The sequence below is a fragment of the Salvelinus alpinus genome, chromosome 31, assembly GCF_045679555.1.
Source record: "Salvelinus alpinus chromosome 31, SLU_Salpinus.1, whole genome shotgun sequence".
Taxonomy (NCBI): Eukaryota; Metazoa; Chordata; class Actinopteri; order Salmoniformes; family Salmonidae; genus Salvelinus; species Salvelinus alpinus.
Genome location: NC_092116.1, coordinates 9,122,510 through 9,140,973, shown reverse-complemented (window position 1 = coordinate 9,140,973; position 18,464 = coordinate 9,122,510). Strand labels below are relative to the sequence as shown.

The following is an 18,464-nucleotide window of genomic DNA, read 5'->3' as shown; positions in this document are numbered from 1 at the left end:
CCTGGCTAGAACATCTTCCAGTTAAGTTATCTTCAGAAAAATTTACCTATCTAGGAATTGTAGTTACCAAACAATACTCCTTACTATTTAAAGAGAATTTCCCCTCTCTGATGCAAAAACTCAAGACAAACATACAATTTTGGAGAACTCTCCCAATTTCTCTGCTTGGAAGAATTAATGCCATTAAAATGGTCTTCCTCCCACAACTGCTCTACCTATACCAGAACATCCCAGTATTCATACCTAAATCCTTTCATAAACAACTGGACTCAATTATCAAGCCTTTTATCTGGGATTATAAAACACACAGGATAGGTAAAAAACACCTCTGCAAATCCAAAATGGAAGGAGGATTGTCTCTCCCAAATTTTATATTTTATTACTGGGCCGCTAACCTCCGCGCTGTTACGTTTTTGCTGGATGACGCACGTCCGTCACCCAACTGGCTTAGTATGGAGAGGGAGGAGTGTCACCCCTTCTCTATTGGTGCTGTGATTTTGTCGCCTGTCAATCTGGAGAGGTCACTTTATCGTAACAATCCTATTATACATAGCACAGTCCGAATCTGGAAGCAAATTAAAACCCACTTTGAGCTTAGACCATTGTCATTCATGCTCCCTGTTGCCAGGAACCCCTCCTTTGCCCCCTCTAACCTTGATAACACCTTTGAGCAATGGGGAGAGTTGGGGATAAGTACCATAGGGGATTTATATATAGAAGGTGTCACGTCTGCTCCCGCTCTTTCCCTCCCCCTGGCGCTTGAGGGCGCCAGAATGCCTTGCATCACTCACTCCTGCCATCCATCACGTACACCTGCCTTTCCTTGTCACGCGCATCAGCGTTATTGGACTCACCTGGTCTCTATTATCACCTGTTCATTTCCTCCCCTATATGTGTCAGTTCCCCAGCTCTGTTCCCTGCTTCTGCATTGATTGTTTTTCTGTTTGCTAAGCTGTTTATGTCTCGTTCCATGTCCGTGATTTATTAAATGTTACTCCCCGTACCTGCTTCGTCTCTCCAGCGTCATCCTTGTGATAGATCGTGACAGAATGCAGAAGCCATCACACGAAGCATCGGGGAGTACTGGCATTCTGGTTGGTATAGTGGCATCGGCTCTGGGTCACCACCGATGGAACCGGGGGTGCCTAGCCTGCTCGTCGGGCTTCCACGCCCTAGCAGGCTCGAGAGGTTTCCTTGCCCCGGTTGGCTCGGATGGCGCCCATCCCACGTCGGGCCTCAGCTGGATCGTCAGTTCTTGTCTGCCCAGCCTGTCCAGGAGTTTTTTTTGATTGTTTGTTGTTTGTTTTGTCGGTGACGTCGGGGGTGGATTCTGCCGCCGATGGAACCGGGGGTGCCTAAGCCAGCCCGTCGAGCTTTCATGCCCTGGCTGGCTCGAGAGGTTTCATTGCCTCGGTTGGCTCGGTGGCTTCCCATCCCACGTCACAATCCACCGGATCATCGGGTTTCCTCAGCGGGATCGACAGGCGTCTGGACTCAGCCGGATCGTCAGGCTCCCATGCCTCAGCCGGCTCGCCAGGCTCTCACGCTCCAGCCGGTTCGTCGGGCTTCCACGCCTCAACCGGCTTGCCCAGCGCCCATGTCTCGGCCGGTTTGCCCAGGTGGGACGCCGGGTGGCGCCCCTAGTGGGGGGGTACTGTCACGTCTGCTCCCGCTCTTTCCCTCCCCCTGGCGCTTGAGGGCGCCAGAATGCCTTGCATCACTCACTCCTGCCATCCATCACGTACACCTGCCTTTCCTTGTCACGCGCATCAGCGTTATTGGACTCACCTGGTCTCTATTATCACCTGTTCATTTCCTCCCCTATACAGTGGGGCAAAAAAGTATTTAGTCAGCCACCAATTGTGCAAGTTCTCCCACTTAAAAAGATGAGAGAGGCCTGTAATTTTCATCATAGGTACACCTCAACTATGACAGACAAAATGAGAAAAAAAAATCCAGAAAATCACATTGTAGGATTTTTTATGATTTTATTTGCAAATTATGGTGGAAAATAAGTATTTGGTCAATAACAAAAGTTTATCTCAATACTTTGTTATATACCCTTTGTTGGCAATGACAGAGGTCAAACGTTTTCTGTAAGTCTTCACAAGGTTTTCACACACTGTTGCTGGTATTTTGGCCCATTCCTCCATGCAGATCTCCTCTAGAGCAGTGATGTTTTGGGGCTGTTGCTGGGCAACATGGACTTTCAACTCTCCAAAGATTTTCTATGGGGTTGAGATCTGGAGACTGGCTAGGCCACTCCAGGACCTTGAAATGCTTCTTACGAAGCCACTCCTTCGTTGCCCGGGCGGTGTGTTTGGGATCATTGTCATGCTGAAAGACCCAGCCACGTTTCATCTTCAATGCCCTTGCTGATGGAAGGAGGTTTCACTCAAAATCTCACGATACATGGCCCCATTCATTCTTTCCTTTACACGGATCAGTCGTCCTGGTCCCTTTGCAGAAAAACAGCCCCAAAGCATGATGTTTCCACCCCCATGCTTCACAGTAGGTATGGTGTTCTTTGGATGCAACTCAGCATTCTTTGTCCTACAAACACGACGAGTTGAGTTTTTACCAAAAAAGTTCTATTTTGGTTTCATCTGACCATATGACATTCTCCCAATCTTCTTCTGGATCATCCAAATGCTCTCTAGCAAACTTCAGACGGGCCTGGACATGTACTGGCTTAAGCAGGGGGACACGTCTGGCACTGCAGGATTTGAGTCCCTGGCGGCGTAGTGTGTTACTGATGGTAGGCTTTGTTACTTTGGTCCCAGCTCTCTGCAGGTCATTCACTAGGTCCCCCTGTGTGGTTCTGGGATTTTTGCTCACCGTTCTTGTGATCATTTTGACCCCACGGGGTGAGATCTTGCGTGGAGCCCCAGATCGAGGGAGATTATCAGTGGTCTTGTATGTCTTCCATTTCCTAATAATTGCTCCCACAGTTGATTTCTTCAAACCAAGCTGCTTACCTATTGCAGATTCAGTCTTCCCAGCCTGGTGCAGGTCTACAATTTTGTTTCTGGTGTCCTTTGACAGCTCTTTGGTCTTGGCCATAGTGGAGTTTGGAGTGTGACTGTTTGAGGTTGTGAACAGGTGTCTTTTATACTGATAACAAGTTCAAACAGGTGCCATTAATACAGGTAACGAGTGGAGGACAGAGGAGCCTCTTAAAGAAGAAGAGGTCTGTGAGAGCCAGAAATCTTGCTTGTTTGTAGGTGACCAAATACTTATTTTCCACCATAATTTGCAAATAAATTCATAAAAAATCCTACAATGTGATTTTCTGGATTTTCTTTTCTCATTTTGTCTGTCATAGTTGAAGTGTACCTATGATGAAAATTACAGGCCTCTCTCATCTTTTTAAGTGGGAGAACTTGCACAATTGGTGGCTGACTAAATACTTTTTTGCCCCACTGTATGTGTCAGTTCCCCAGCTCTGTTCCCTGCTTCTGCATTGATTGTTTTTCTGTTTGCTAAGCTGTTTATGTCTCGTTCCATGTCTGTGATTTATTAAATGTTACTCCCCGTACCTGCTTCGTCTCTCCAGCGTCATCCTTGTGATAGATCGTGACAGAAGGGACCTTTGCTTCCTTTGAGTTGCTGAGGGAAACTTATAAACTTCCCAGAAGTAACTTTTTCAGATACCTACAAATCAGAGACTATGTTAGAAAACACCTCCCAACATTTGGAAACGCTAAGCCTTCCATGTTTGACGGATGCATAAAGACATCCCCCACCTCAGACAAACTGATATCTCGTTTATATGATGCTTTTCAATCTGTTAGCACACCTTCTACAGATGCCATTAAGGCAAAATGGGAGGAAGAACTAGGGACTGACATTTCGGTGGCAGACTGGGAAGATAGCTTGGAGTATATCCACACCTGCTCCATTAACTCCAGACATCGTCTCATACAATTCAAGGTATTACACAGATTACACTATTCCAAAACCAAACTGCATAGGATATTTCCTGATACATCCCCTATGTGTGATAAATGTCAGGCTGCACAGGGTACACTACTCCACTGCTTTGCCCTATGCTCTAGCTTGTATGGTTACTGGTGTGGAATTTTTAGGATCCTCTCTGAAGTTCTGGAGACTTCAATTGACCCAGACCCGCTTCTAATAATCCTGGGAGTGTCTGATTCCCTAAACGGATTAACCAACCCTCAAAAACAACTCATCTCTTACAGTCTCATCTCGGCAAAAAAACTAATCTTGTTGTTTTGGAAAAAGAGGGAAGCGCCCACTACCAAATTATGGCTCAGCAAATTGGCAAACACTGTACACTTAGAAAGAATTAGATATATTCTGAACAATAAATTATCAACATTTGATCAAATCTGGCAGCCTTTCCTCTCTTACTTGGACCACTCGGCGCTGTGAATTTGTACTTTTTAACGCACTCTCAATTGTAATATTTCAATCCCCCTTTGGGCAGCATGTGCTGGCACCGCCACCCGAGCAGTCGGGAGGGGAATAAGGGGAAGGGATAAGGGGGGGTAAGAAGTGGGGGAGGGATAAAGGGGGGGAATAAGTGGGGGGTGACACCTACCCTCTTTCTTTCTACCTGTCCTTATTCTGTATGTCTTGTTTTGTAATATTTGTTTTGTACCCAGAACTCTGGGTCTTTTTGTTTCTGTCTGCTCTTTTATGTTTAGATAAGAATTGTATACCTGTCTTATACCTATACACCATTCTTGTGTGTGCTCAATAAAAAATATTTGAACGAGAACGAGCAGTATGGCTGGTGGCATTGTCATGCTGGAGGAAGGGTACCACATGAGGGAGGAGGATGTCTTCCCTGTAACGCATAGCATTGATATTGCCTCCAATTACAACAAGCTTAGTCCGATGATGCTGTGACACACCACCCCAGACCATGACGAACCCTCCACCTCCAAAATCGATCCTGCTCCAGAGTACAGGCCTCGGTGTAATGCTCATTCCTTCGATGATAAACGCAAATCTGACCATCACCCCTGGTGAGACAAAACCGCGACTCGTCAGTGAAGAGCACTTTTTGCCAGTCCTGTCTGGTACAGTGACGGTGGGTTTGTGCCCATAGGCGATGTTGTTGCCGCTGCGGTCTGGTGAGGACCTGCCTTACAACAGTTCTACAAGCCCTCAGTCCAGCCTCTCTCAGCCCATTGCGGACAGTCTGAGCACTGATGGAGGGATTGTGCGTTCCTGGTGTAACTCAGGCAGTTGTTGCCATCCTGTACCTGTCCTGCAGGTGTGATGTTCGGATGTACCAATCCTGTGCAGGTGTTGTTACACGTGGTCTGTCACTGCGAGGACAATCAGCTGTCCGTCCTGTCTCCCTGTCTTAGGCGTCTCACAGTACGGACATTGCAATTTATTGCCCTGGCCACATCTGCAGTCCTCATGCCTCCTTGCAGCATGCCTAAAGCACGTTCACGCAGATGAGCAGGGACCCTGGGCATCTTTCTTTTGGTGTTTTTCAGAGTCAGTAGAAAGGCCTCTTTAGTGTCCTAAGTTTTCATAATTGTGACCTTAATTGCCTACCGTCTGTAAGATGTTAGTGTCTTAACGACCGTTCCACAGGTGCATGTTCATTCATTGTTTATGGTTCATTGAACAAGCATGGGAAACAGTGTTTAAACCCTTTACAATGAAGATCTGTGAAGTTATTTGCATTTTTACGAATTATCTTTGAAAAGACAGGGTCGTTTCTTTTTTTGCTGATATACACACACACACACTACTCTGCTAACTAGCTAGCTAAAGTCTAGTCAGTGACTAGCTAAAATAGAAAACGCGGATGCAAATTCATGGATTGGGCACAGAAGGTCTCTGGGCACAAAGGTCTCTGATCGTGCTAGTGAACGGTAGCTGACAGTGTCGGCTAGAGATGATGTGCAGGAGCTTCCTGCAGGAATTAGTAGACTTGCTGAGATCTCTGTTGCTAATTAGCATTCCTAATTTTTGTGAGTAAATTGAGGCAAATATTTTGAGAAAACTCACCTTGTCCGAGAGAGAATTACATGGCTATCAAAATGTCACGCCAGGGTAAACCTATGAATGAAACCTATGAATATGAAGTAGTTCTAAAATTACAGACGCAAAAATGTATGGGGAAAAAACAATTGGAACCATTACCAGGTTTTACCTCTAGGTTTTATGGGTATTATAACGTGTCCACTGTGCAGGTCTGCTGCACAGAGAAAGGATTAGACATTTGTTACAGGAAGATAAAAATAGTATTGTTAGCCAAGATGCTTAACTTATCATGAAGTTACCATGCCAATAGAACGAACTTAACAAAAACTGAACAAAGTTGGCTTCCACTACCTGGCTAGCTAGCATTAGCCAGCTAACATTACTGCTGACTAGCAAGCAGGCTGGCAAGCTCTACCTGGCTACTGGCTATAGTCATGCTAGCTCGTGGAAATAAGTTAGTCCCTCATGATAGCTAGTAGTAGTTACCCATCTGGCCCTTTGCATAGCTAGGTCTTACACATTAAATACAACAATACCCAGTTAAGCTACAGTCAATGCTGATATTGTGTATGTGTGTGTTTGTGGAGAAGGATGTGCCTGCAGAAGGACACAGTATGGCATCTGAGCAGATCATCATGAACTTCATCCAGTTACATCAGCAAATACAGTAAGTTAAAATCAGCCTTTTTATTGGTGTGGGTATAATTCACAAACCTGATTTCCTGCTTACTGAAAGACATATGTAGAAAAGGGATAATGGTGAGGATACTACATTAATTGCTATGACAATTTACCTACTTTTAAGAATGTATGCATACCACCTTTCAGGTGGGCTGATGATCAATGATATGGAGAAAGTCTGATATTACTTGCTTACTGATTTCCCCCACATGATACCATGTGTTATTTCATAGTTTTGAGGTCTTCACCATTATTCTACAATGTAGAAAATTATACAAATAAAAACCCTTGAATGAGTAGGTGTTGTAAAACTTTTGACCAGTAGTGATTAAAACATAAAAAAATCTATATTATTTTTTATTTTTTATTAATTAATAAAAAAAGACAATTCTAGTGCAATTGTATTCACTCAACAACAACAAAATCACTATGGATAATGTCTTAACAATATTATTAAATTCAATCAAAAATATTTGTAATTTTGGTATAGAATTCTGGAACTTTTGTTTGTGTATAAAGATTTTGGCAACAAGAATAAAGAAATTCACAATCATTTGAATAGTCTTATCATTGCAATTGTAACATATCATATCCTTCATGTCAAAAACATGGGTAGTGTTCAAAAAAAGGTAAATAAGTATTCTACAAGATTTTTCAAAAAAATCATTCACAGATTTACATTCATAGAGCAAGGGAATCAGATTTACCTTTTTCACAGAAAACGCAGATATAATCAATATCAACAAATTTGGATAACATAGAATTACATGGATATATCTTATGTAGAATCTTAAGGTGCACTTCCTTAAGTATGTTTGGTATACAATATTTGTAAGGCATCAACCAACCTTTTTTCCAGACAATGTCAGGAATAAGCATGTTCCAGAAACATTTTCCTCTAGGCGTAGCTAATATCCCCCCCAACATCCGACACCCCCTAACTTCGAACACTCTAGCGGTTGGAGGATTAAATCACCTTGAGTTCAACATTTAAATGGCCTGGAAAGTAACGGTACGTTTTGCGACTAAAGACAACATTCTAGCTAGCTGCCCACCGATTTTAATTGCAGTTTATGTCAATTAAGTTAGGTTTTGAGAGTTTAAAAAATGTATATACACACACATTTTGTGGGACACGCTGTAATTATATTGTAAAATTCGACTGCGCGACAGACCACACAATTTAATACCCAACCTTCTACCTTAATTATACTAATTTATATGTTAGTATTAAACTGTTAACTACTTCCTCAAAACATAGGATTAATCTGTAAAACAAATAATGAGACATTATTTGGTTACAACACACCTTTTTAAAGAGTCTACAGGCGGGCGCACCGGGCTACACAATGAAAAGTTGAAAGTCTTTTTTTTTTACTGGAAGGCAACTATCTAGTAAACACTTCGGATTCGAGGTTGGTCTCTCTTTTTTTAACAAAATTCAATGGATATATCTTGTAATTGAACAAAATAGTAAGGTGGCCAATAACTGGGGACTGTATGCCGATATTACGGGACGTATTTTTTTGCTAAAGCTTATCAAAAAGCTGTAGTAGTATTTCCACTGAAATGTCAAACATGCTAATTGCTAACCCGTTAGGTAACATTTTTCGACACCAACAATCACAAAACATTTATGACTTGATCACAAGATAACACTGTTGAAGGTAATATATTTCTTAAACGCTGTTGAATATGCCGATAATACAGGGTGCTACGGGTAGGTTGGTTCCATGAATGGAAAATGTGGGTTACGTGTTTGTTACATCAAGATTTCTCAAGTAAGCCCACACCTTCCAAACTGAGTTCTGGGTAAGCTCTGTGATCATCACCAAAGCTAATAGTTTTCATTAGTGTAGTAAGGCTTTGATCACAGAAATAAACTATCTGAAAAGTATTGGAAACTCATTCAATGTTATAAATTGTTCATATGAAAGAATATTACCCCTTTTATCGAAAACATCAAGAACAAAGTCCATATTCTTCTCATGCCTCTCATCCCCTTCTCATGCCTCTCAAAGTTAAATCCTTTTGTTACCACAGAGAGACGTTGCAGTACGCTAACATCAAATGGTTGAAAAATTACAGTATTTCAGTATTCCAAACATTTAGAATGGTCTGTGGATATTTAACGAACAATCCTGCGAATTTGGTAATAATTTGTGATGTAGCTAAAGACGGTAGGACAACATACCTGTGTCTCTGAATGTGTATAGTTCCCCATTACCAGACTTACATATAAATGTTGTGGAATGTACACTACCGTTCAAATGTTTGGAGTCACTTAGAAATGTCCTTGTTTTTGAAAGAAAAGCAAAACAAATGTGTCCATTAAAATAACATCAAATTGATCAGAAATACAGTGGTATACAATATTTGTTAATGTTGTACATTTTTATTTTATCTTTATTTAACTAGGCAAGTCAGTTTTAAGAACAAATTCTTATTTACAATGATGGCCTACGAACAGTGGGTTAACTGCCTTGTTCAGGAGCAGAACGACAGATTTTTATCTTGTCAGCTCGGGGATTCGATCTTGCAACCGTTTGGTTACTAGTCCAATCCCGGAGTCGCCTCTTCACCGTTGATGTTGAGACTGGTGTTTTGCAGGTACTATTTAATGAAGCTGCCAGTTGAGGACTTGTGAAGAGTCTGTTTCTCAAACTAGACACTCTAATGTACTTGTTCAGTTGTGCACCGGGGCATCCCACTCCTCCTTCCATTCTGGTTAGGGCCAGTTTGCGCTGTTCTGTGAAGGGCTCATGGTGATTTTCCTATTTTCTATTCATAATACATAACAGTGATACAATTTAAATTCATTGTGTTTAATGCAGGCCTGAATCACTTCTCTGGACGGCAGATAGATGGCAGTATAGCGCAGCTGGCTGAACAGAAAGGCCGAAATAGAACGTTTGCCGAAATAGAACGCAACTGCACAGCAACAATAACCGACACAACAGTTTGCTTCTACAATTTTGCAGCCTGGTCGACATGGATCGATTCATTGAAAAAAAAGAAGAGAAACGTTAATCTATTGACAATGAAAATGAGGGGGAAGAGCTGGAGAACAACGTGACAGCTATGAACGAACAAACACCGGACAACCAGGAAAATACAGCTATGAACGAACAAACACCGGAGAACCAGGAAAAGCAGGAATATGGCAGCGGGGAACTGTAGCTAGCTAACATAGCTGATGTGGCTCCGGTGGCTAAGAGAAGGATACGGTCGATTCAAGAAGAACACGAAGTTCCAAAATAAATGGACAGACAAGTATTTTTTTGAACTGCGTAAATGGTACTAGCTCACTTTGTTTTATTTGCCTGAAGGCAGTCAAACGAGCAAATTTAGAGCGACATTTCCATGCCCACTTTGGCAAAACATATCCGCCACAAAGCAACCTCAGAAACGACAAAATAGCGCAACTCAAAGGACAACAACAAAAATGGACAGATCTAGCATGGTTGCAGAGAAAACAACAGTGGCAACATGTGAGATTGCTTGGATACTTGCGAGAAACAAGGCCTTCACAGACGCAGATATTGTCAATTAATGTTTTTTTGGCCTCAGCCGAAATATTGTATGCGGTTTTCACAAACAAGGAAGCTATTTTAAAGCAAATTACGGGACTGCAACTCTCAGACTTGACCATAACAAGACATCGGCGAGGACATCGGTAAGCAACTGATTACTGACATATCCGTGCGCGTGGTGTAATATTTATTGCGAGGGCACTGAATCACCTGCAATTCCACGAGTTGCTGGAGGAATACCAGACAGAATACAGCGACTTGATATTCCAGAATGAGGTGAAACGGCTGTCTCATGGCAGAGTTTGAAAGATTTCTCTCCCTCAAATCTGAATTTGTTGCAAGCAAGGGGAGAGAGTAGCCTGATCTGGATGATCCACATTGGATATTAAAGCTGGCTTTTTTAACTGACATCACCTTCCACCTGAACACGGTGAATCTCCAGCTCCAAGGGAAAGCTAAAACTTCATGCAAAATTATGCGTGTGGTCACAGCATTTCAAAATAAAAATCACCACACTTCATACCTGACAGTTTGCTCTGAGTTTTGGGAAATTAACCACATCCAACCCAGACATACTGCAACATTTTAGCTATGATGCATTTGTGAGTGTGTTGGAAGAGTTGGAGTCAAGATTCAAGGATATCATGGAGTGAAAGGAGTTTTTCTACTTTATTGAGAACACCTTTCATGTGCCAGTGTCATCTCTGATCACAGCCCTCTGTCCTGACCGTGCTGGAATAGAGTGAGCGATAGTGGAGCTGCAGTCAAATGACACATTTCAAGGTGAACTTAGATCAGGTGTTACCCATTTCTGGAGCTTTGTCAGACAGCAGTGGTATACTTAACTAACGAGTCACAAACCCGGATCCGGGATCCCCCCCATCAAAAAAAGCTGACTAGCATAGCCTAGCCTAAAGCCACAGGGATATCATATAATAAAATGTTCATGAAATCACAAGTCCAAGACACCAAATGAAAGATACACATCTTGTGAATCCAGCCATCATTTCTGATTTTTAAAATGTTTTACAGGGAAGACACAATATGTATTTCTATTAGCTAACCACCATAGCAAAAGACACAACTTTTTTTTCCCACCATTTTTTTCCTGCATAGGTAGCTATCACAAATTCGACCAAAGAAAGATATAAATAGTCACTAACCAAGAAACAACTTCATCAGATGACAGTCTGATAACATATTTATTGTATAGCATATGTTTTGTTCGAAAAATGTGCATATTTCAGGTATAAATCATAGTTTTACATTGCAGCGACAATCACAACTCTCACCAAAGCAACTAGAATAACTACAGAGAGCAACGTGAATTACCTAAATACTCATCATAAAACATTTATGAAAAATACACAGCGTACAGCAAATGAAAGACAAAGATCTTGTGAATTCAGCCAATATTTCAGATTCTTTAAGTGTTTTACAGCGAAAACACAATTTAGCATTATATTAGCTTACTACAATAGCCAACCACACAGCAGCATTGATTCATGCACGTTAGCGATAGCGAATAAACCAGCCAAAGATATTAAATTTTTCACTAACCTTCTCAAAACTTCATCAGATGACAGTCCTATAACATCATATTACACAATACATATATTGTTTGTTCGAAAATTTGCATATTTAGCGGCACAAATCGTGGTTATACAATGAGAATAGTAGCCAAGCTGCCAAGAAAATGTCGGGAGAAATCTTGGGAGAGGCACCTAATCTAATCAATAACTAATCATAAACTTGACTAAAAAATACAGGTTGGACAGCAAATGAAAGATACATTAGTTCTTAATGCAACCGCTGTGTTAGATTTTTAAAATTAACGTTACTACGACATACAGCGTGCGTTAAAGCGAGACTGCACCGAAATTAATGGCGGAATAGTAGTGTAACATTTTTCAACAGAACAACGAATTAACATCATAAATAGTTCTTACTTTTTGATGAGCTTCCATCAGAATCTTGTGCAAGTGGTCCTTTGTCCAGAATCATCGTTGCTCGGTTATAGATTGTCGTCTTCAACTTAGGAATTAGCAGCAAACATTAGCTATGTGGCCCAGACGTGTCCAACTCTTCATAACGCAGCACAAAGAAATATCCGAAAATCGCAATATACTGATATAAACTGATATAACTCGGTTTAAAATAACTACATTATGATGTCTTTAACACCTATATCGAATAAAATCAGAGCCGGATATATCTAAGGCCTATAACGAGAGCTTTTCAGAATGCCATCCTGAGGTCTGTCTTGCGCCATGACGAACGTTGAAAAGAGTGCACCCCACGTTCCAAGAGCCTTTATATGGCCTCAGATCTGCCTAGCAACCCCATTCCAATTCTCACTGCTTACTGACATCTAGGGGAAATCGTATGCAGTGCATGTCGACTCATAGATTACATGCAAATTAATAAACTGACCCTGGAACAGAGTGCCCGATTTCAGATTTCTCACTTCCTGACAGGAAGTTAGCTGCAACTTGAGTTCTGTTTTACTCACAGATATAATTCAAACGGTTTTAGAAACTAGAGAGTGTTTTCTATCCAATAGTAATATGCATATTGTACGAGCAAGAATTGAGTACGAGGCAGTTTAATTTGGGAACGAATTTTTACAAAGTGAAAACAGCGCCCCCATATTGACAAGAAGTTTTAAGCATGTATATTCAATATTCAATGTATATTCAATAGGAGTGTGTGCATGCATTGAGTTATTGAGCTTGTTTTGGCTGATTTCATAGGGCTCCATTTGACAAACAATCTGTTTCCCTTCAATTTGGCACTTATTTTATTGTACTGATCAACAACATTTGCATAGAAGTAGCTTATTTTATAAAAGTGCGCTGTCTCTTTAGCCAGTAATGATGTCATTCACGAGGCGGAGCCCTATTCACACACAGTCAGTTTGCTGAGGCAATAGATAATATTTGGGAGAGACTGTCACGATCGTGTGGAAGAGATTCGGACCAAAACGCAGCATGAGGAAAATAAGCCATCTTCTTTTAATAAATGAACGAAGATGAACATGAAACGACAACACTATACAAACAAAAAACAACAAATGATCGTGAAGCTAGCCATAGACATAACTAGACAACCTCACAATTATCTATCCCATACACAATACAACACCCATAGACTAAACAAAACACACACAACATACAATGCCCACCCCAACTCACGCCCTGACCAACTAAACATAATCAAAATAACATAAAAATAGGTCAGGAACGTGACATAACCCCCCCCTCAAGGTGCGTACTCCGAACGCACCACCAAAAGTCTAGGGGAGGGTCTGGGTGGGCATCTGTCCACGGTGGTGGCTCAGGCTGAGGGCGAGGTCCCCACCCCACCATAATCAATCCCCGCTTCTTTATCCCCCTCACAATGCCCACCCTCCAAATAACCCCACCTAAATTAAGGTGCATCATCAGGATAAGGAGCAGCACCGGAATGAGGGGCAACACCGGAATGAGGGGCAACACCAGAATGAGGGGCAACACCAGAATGAGGGGCAACACCAGAATGAGGGGCAACACCAGAATGACTGGCGGATCCTGGCTGGCTGGCTCTGGACGCTCTTGGCTGGTTGACGGCTCTGGACGGTCATGGCTGGCTGACGGCTCTGGACGGTCATGGCTCGCTGACGGCTCTGGACGGTCATGGCTCGCTGACGGCTCTGGACGGTCATGGCTCGCTGACGGCTCTGGACGGTCATGGCTCGCTGACGGCTCTGGACGGTCATGGCTCGCTGACGGCTCTGGACGGTCATGGCTCGCTGACGGCTCTGGACGGTCATGGCTCGCTGACGGCTCTGGACGGTCATGGCTGGCGGAAGGCTCTGGCCGATCCGGTCTGGCGGAAGGCTCTGGCCGATCCGGTCTGGCGGAAGGCTCTGGCCGATCCGGTCTGGCGGAAGGCTCTGGCTGATCCGGTCTGGCGGAAGGCTCTGGCTGATCCGGTCTGGCGGAAGGCTCTAGCGGCTCCTGTCTGGCGGACGGCTCTAGCGGCTCCTGTCTGGCGGACGGCTCTGTAGGCTCATGGCAGACGGGCGGCTTTGCAGGCTCATGGCAGACGGGCGGCTTTGCAGGCTCATGGCAGACGGACAGTTCAGACGGCGTATGGCAGACGGGCAGTTCAGGCGCCGCTGGGCAGACGGGCAGTTCAGGCGCCGCTGGGCAGACGGGCGGTTCAGGCGCCGCTGGGCAGACGGGCAGTTCAGGCGCCGCTGGGCAGACGGGCAGTTCAGGCGCCGCTGGGCAGACGGGCAGTTCAGGCGCCGCTGGGCAGACGGGCAGTTCAGGCGCCGCTGGGCAGACGGGCAGTTCAGGCGCCGCTGGGCAGACGGGCAGTTCAGGCGCCGCTGGGCAGACGGGCAGTTCAGGCGCCGCTGGGCAGACGGGCAGTTCAGGCGCCGCTGGGCAGACGGGCAGTTCAGGCGCCGCTGGGCAGACGGCAGACTCTGGCCGGCTGAGACGCACTATAGGCCTGGTGCGTGGTACCGGAACTGGAGGTACCGGGCTGAGGGCACGCACCTCAGGGCGAGTGCGGGGAGAAGGAACAGTGCGTACAGGGCTCTGGAGACGCACAGGAGGCTTGGTGCGTGGTGCCGGAACTGGAGGCACTGGGCTGGAGACACGCACCATAGGGAGAGTGAGTGGAGGAGGAACAGGGCTCTGGAGATGCACTGGAAGCCTGGTGCGTGGTGTAGGCACTGGTGGTACTGAGCTGGGGTGGGAAGGTGGCGCCGGATATACCGGACCGTGAAGGAGGACACGTGCTCTTGAGCACCGAGCTTCCCCAACCTTACCAGGTTGAATGGTCCCCGTAGCCCTGCCAGTGCGGCGAGGTGGAATAGCCCGCACTGGGCTATGCAGGCGAACCGGGGACACCACCTGTAAGGCTGGTGCCATGTACGCCGGCCCGAGGAGACGTACTGGAGACCAGATACGTTGGGCCGGCTTCATGGCACTCGGCTCGATGCCCAACCTAGCCCTCCCAGTGCGGCAAGGTGGAATAGCCCGCACTGGGCTAAGCACGCGTACTGGGGACACCGTGCGCTTTACCGCATAACACGGTGTCTGACCAGTACGACGCTCTCTCACTCCACGGCAAGCCCGGGGAGTTGGCTCAGGTATCCAACCCGGCTTCGCCACACTCCCCTTTAGCCCCCCCCCCCCAAGAAATTTTTGGGTGTTACTCACGGGCTTTTCAGGCTTCCGTGCAAGACGCGTCCCCTCATAACTCCGGTTCTTCACTCCGGTAGCCTCTGCTCTCCTCAGTGCCTCCAGCTGTTCCCATGGGAGGCGATCCCTTCCAGCCAGGATCTCCTCCCTTGTGTAGCAACCTTTACCCTCCAAAACATCCTCCCATGTCCATGAGTCCTGTTTACTTTGCCGCTGTTGTTGGTTCCGCTCACGCTGCTTGATCCTGTTGTGGTGGGTAGTTCTGTCACGATCGTGTGGAAGAGATTCGGACCAAAACGCAGCATGAGGAAAATAAGCCATCTTCTTTTAATAAATGAACGAAGATGAACATGAAACGACAACACTATACAAACAAACAAAAAACAACAAATGATCGTGAAGCTAAATAACGCAAGTGCACAGACAAGCAACAAACGTTAAACAAGACAACCACCCACAAAAGCCTACTGCCTATGGCTACCTTAAATATGGCTCCCAATCAGAGACAAATGAATGACAGCTGTCTCTGATTGAGACCCAATCTAGGCAGCCATAGACATAACTAGACAACCTCACAATTATCTATCCCATACACAATACAACACCCATAGACTAAACAAAACACACACAACATACAATGCTCACCCCAACTCACGCCCTGACCAACTAAACATAATCAAAATAACATAAAAATAGGTCAGGAACGTGACAGAGACGTGATAAAGAGACCGAACAAGTGAATTAATAATGTTTTTTGGTGGCGTTTAGCTTCTAAATCAGCAACATTTTGCATATTATCACAAAGGGTAGTGAATTGATGTTGGCTTCAGCTGTAAACTAGCAAGGAAAGTACTAAGCTGGAAGCTACCGGTATCATCTTGCATTATAAAGTGTTTTAGCCTGTGTGGATATTGTTTTGCGAACCGTAATTAACAGTTTCAACATTTCTGCATGTCTGATGTCGTGTCGCATTATTGAAGTGTGTTAACTACTGTACAGCCTGATAAGGTGGACATCGTCTGCGCTGATATACTTTTTTGTATTTATATTATTATTACATTTTTTACTTTTTACCCCTTTTCTACCCAATTGGTAGTTAGTCTTGTCTCATCGCTGCACCTCCCGTATGGACTCGGGAGAGGCGACGGTCGAGAGCCGTGCATCCTCCGAAACAAGACCTTGCCAAGCCTCACAGCTTCTTGACACACTGCTCGCCGCACCAATGTGTCGGGGGGAAACACTACAACTGGCGACATGAGTCAGCGTGCATGCGTCCGGCCCGCCACATGTAGTCGCTAGTGCTTGATGAGACAAGGACATCCCGGCCGGCCAAATCCTCCCCTAACCCGGACGACGGCGGGAAAATTGTGCGACGCCTCTAGCACTGCGATGCAGTTCCTTTGACCGCTGCGCCACTCGGGAGGCCCTTGCGCTGATAGACTTGATCCGTGAGACACGTTTGACAGAAGTACCGAAAGTAACAAATTCTAGTACCAAACAATATTTTCATGTTCTAGTATCAGAAAAAGTACAAAAGTTTCGGTATACCGTGCAACACTAGTTGTTAGTCAAACTTATTTTAAAGTAACTTTGTAAAAATGTATTTTAAAGTAACACTTAACTTTTCAGGAATTTCTTACTCCACTCCATAACTCCACTAGTTTAGATAAATTTAGATCAGATTCTATAATTGCACAACAGATTTCAGCATGGATAAAATACAAATCTTTATATTATCGCCTCATCGACTACTGACAACAATCTGCAATGGAACTTTGAACTTACCAGCCCTTATTTCACCCTGCAGGTGATTTCTACCTGCAGGACAAGCTAAAGCCAAGCCCCCCCAGTCCCAGGGCTTTTCCTGCTCACAGTGCCAGTTCTCCAACAGGAGATGGCTCACCCTTCAGGAGCACATCAAGAAGAACCATCCAAAGGAGGACAGTGGGATCCTGGGCTCTGGAGAAGCTGGAGCTGAGAACAACGTCATGCCTGTCAGTGAGACGGAAAGCTCCTCAGCCAAGAAGACCAGGAAGAACAAGTACATCTGCTCCCAGTGTGGGAAGGGTCACAAATGTTCATATGAGCTGAGACGACACGAAACCGTTCACTCTGAGGTGAAGCCCTTCCAGTGTGGCCAGTGTGAGAAGAGATACAAAACAAAGGTGGCTCTAAAACAGCACCATCGAGTTCACACTGGAGAAGGGTAGGGCTGGGACAATACCAGTATTGCAATATTTTTTCCATAGCAAAAATGAAAACACAAAGCAGACCAAACTCTTTGGTCCTTTAAAAACCTGCTATATGTAAAATATTGTGTGCTATAGCTTCGGAAATAAATGAATGTGACTCTGGATGACATCATGATGTTTGTTTCCAACATTGAGGTTGTTTTCCTAAAGAAGTTAAATACTCTTCGTGTTTTGTTTCCTTGCACGATACTAACGAGTATTGCGATACTGGTATTGTCCCGGCCCTAGAGAAAGGCCATATGTCTGCAGGAACTTTACAATCACATGTACGCACACACACCGGGGAGCGACCTTTTGTCTGTTCTATATGTGGGAAGGGATTTATTCAACATCAAATACTGATGGGTCACCTCCGGTGGCATAGAGGGGAGAAGCCGTTCTTATGTACCGTTTGTGGAAAGAGTTTTAGTACTTCAGGTGCCTTGTTGGTACACTCACGAACACACACGGATGAACGCCCCAAAAGCTGTGAGCATTGTGGGAAGAGGTTTAGAAGATGTTACGATCTCACAATACATCGGCGGATCCACACTGGTGAGCGGCCGTTCTCCTGCACACAGTGCGACAAATGCTTCACGTCCCACAGTGACCTTAGCAGACACAAAATTCCACCGCTCCTCGTTGGACAGGAATTGCAGTAACCACAGTGTATCCATGTTCTAAGAACACACATTATATTGTAACAACGTTATGTTTCCCATTTATAACGAGAATTGTTATTTCATAAGAACAAGTTATTAACTTACATCGTAATAACATCTTTCTCATAGTAGCAAGATAATTGGCTGTTTTGTAATACTGAGTCATTTAATGACAGTGTAATA

General features: G+C 44.4%; 1 protein-coding gene across 1 annotated transcript; it reads left to right on the top strand.

The window, feature by feature from the left end:
* The first annotated feature begins 16,642 nt into the window (after nt 1–16,642).
* LOC139561022 (gastrula zinc finger protein XlCGF7.1-like) lies at nt 16,643–17,598 on the top strand. The gene is made up of 2 exons (XM_071377824.1): nt 16,643–16,646; nt 17,213–17,598. Exons 1-2 carry the CDS (start codon nt 16,643–16,645, stop codon nt 17,596–17,598), a joined length of 390 nt encoding a protein of 129 aa, XP_071233925.1.
* The last annotated feature ends 866 nt before the right edge of the window (nt 17,599–18,464 follow it).